Raw genomic sequence first — 1,337 nt, forward strand, 5'->3', positions numbered from 1 at the left:
ATTCAACACAAAATGGGGTGTGTGTTAATATACCAAAATGTCAGTTGACGGATGGTAAAAATGTCTGAAATGTGAACATGGGTACAAATTAGTAAATTTCAAATGTGTTCAAGCGGATACATGCGAAATTGAGACAAGTAATGCGACATGCCAATTGTGCGTTTTTAACACCAATTTAATTTTAAAAAACAATAGTTGTGAAAAAGCTGACGAGCATGCCACTGTTTTAAGTACCGTTGGTATAATTTCTTGTGAAAGGGGATTTGTTACCAATTATTTGAGTTGTGAGAAATGTAATGATTTGTATAATTTATCTGATGTTTGTGAAAGAGGAAAAACAACTAAATGTAATTCAAATGGTGTGATTGATGAACATGGGTGTGAACTTCGCACGTGTTTTAACGCAACAGACCAAAATGGAAAATGTTTTGATGAATTACCGAATTGTATATATATGGTTAACTCAAAATGTGTTTTGTGTGCGTCTGAATACATGATATCCCAAGATGTCTGTATTAAAAAGAAAATGGATAATTGCCAATTGCAGTCGACGGGTAATTGTATACGGTGTGATGAACACTATTATTACGATTTTGAAACAAGAAATTGTCAAAAATGTTCCTTGACTTGCAACACATGTATCACCACCTCAACCAAATGCCTTTCATGCCTTTCAGGAGCTTTTTTAACGGATAACGTTTGTAATACAAACGATGACTTGATTGGCGTTTGCGAACAATATGTCCCAAGTGGAGGTTGTGTGAAATGTGTTGATGGGTATTATCGATATGGTCTTTCATGCGAAAGGTGTCTCGACAAGTGCTACACTTGCAATAAAAAATCATCGTGTTTGACATGCAATACAAAATATTTTAAAACCACAAAGGGAGACTGTTTGCTTCAATCGTCGATAATAGGCTGCGCAGTAAATGTGACTCAAAGTGGATGTTCAAAATGTATAGATGGGTATTACATTTATAATTCAAATCAATGTGCACAATGTGAAGTGAATTGTTCGACATGCTCATTCAATGATATTTGCACTTCTTGTCACAACGAAGAGGTGTTGATTAATAATAAATGTTATTCAAAATCATCAATTGAAGGGTGTGTTGCAGTGAAAAATTCGATGTGCTCGAAATGTAATTTTTGGCATATTCCAAGTTCTGATGGCACATACTGTATAACTAAAAGTGTGTGGTGGGTCATTCTTCTCATTATCTTATTCATTATCTTTCTTCTTATTTTGGTGGTTGTTGGATTGTATTTACTTGTTAAGAAATTGTATGCTAAAAGCAACAGAAAGAAGAGAAAAACCACAACTGTTTTGAAATGAA

At 34.1% G+C, this 1,337-nt stretch overlaps 1 protein-coding gene across 1 annotated transcript; it reads left to right on the top strand.

Annotated features, from left to right (window-relative positions):
- Window positions 1-1,336, top strand: EIN_366010 (hypothetical protein; the record flags this gene model as incomplete). The annotated part of the gene is made up of 2 exons (XM_004254303.1): window positions 1-62; window positions 134-1,336. Coding segments are annotated over 2 exons (1,265 nt in total), but the record flags the coding sequence as incomplete, so codon positions are not given.
- Window position 1,337: the final 1 nt, after the last annotated feature.

Source organism: Entamoeba invadens (genome assembly GCF_000330505.1).
Source record: "Entamoeba invadens IP1 unplaced genomic scaffold scaff_1105074725745, whole genome shotgun sequence".
NCBI classification, from domain to species: Eukaryota; Evosea; order Mastigamoebida; family Endamoebidae; genus Entamoeba; species Entamoeba invadens.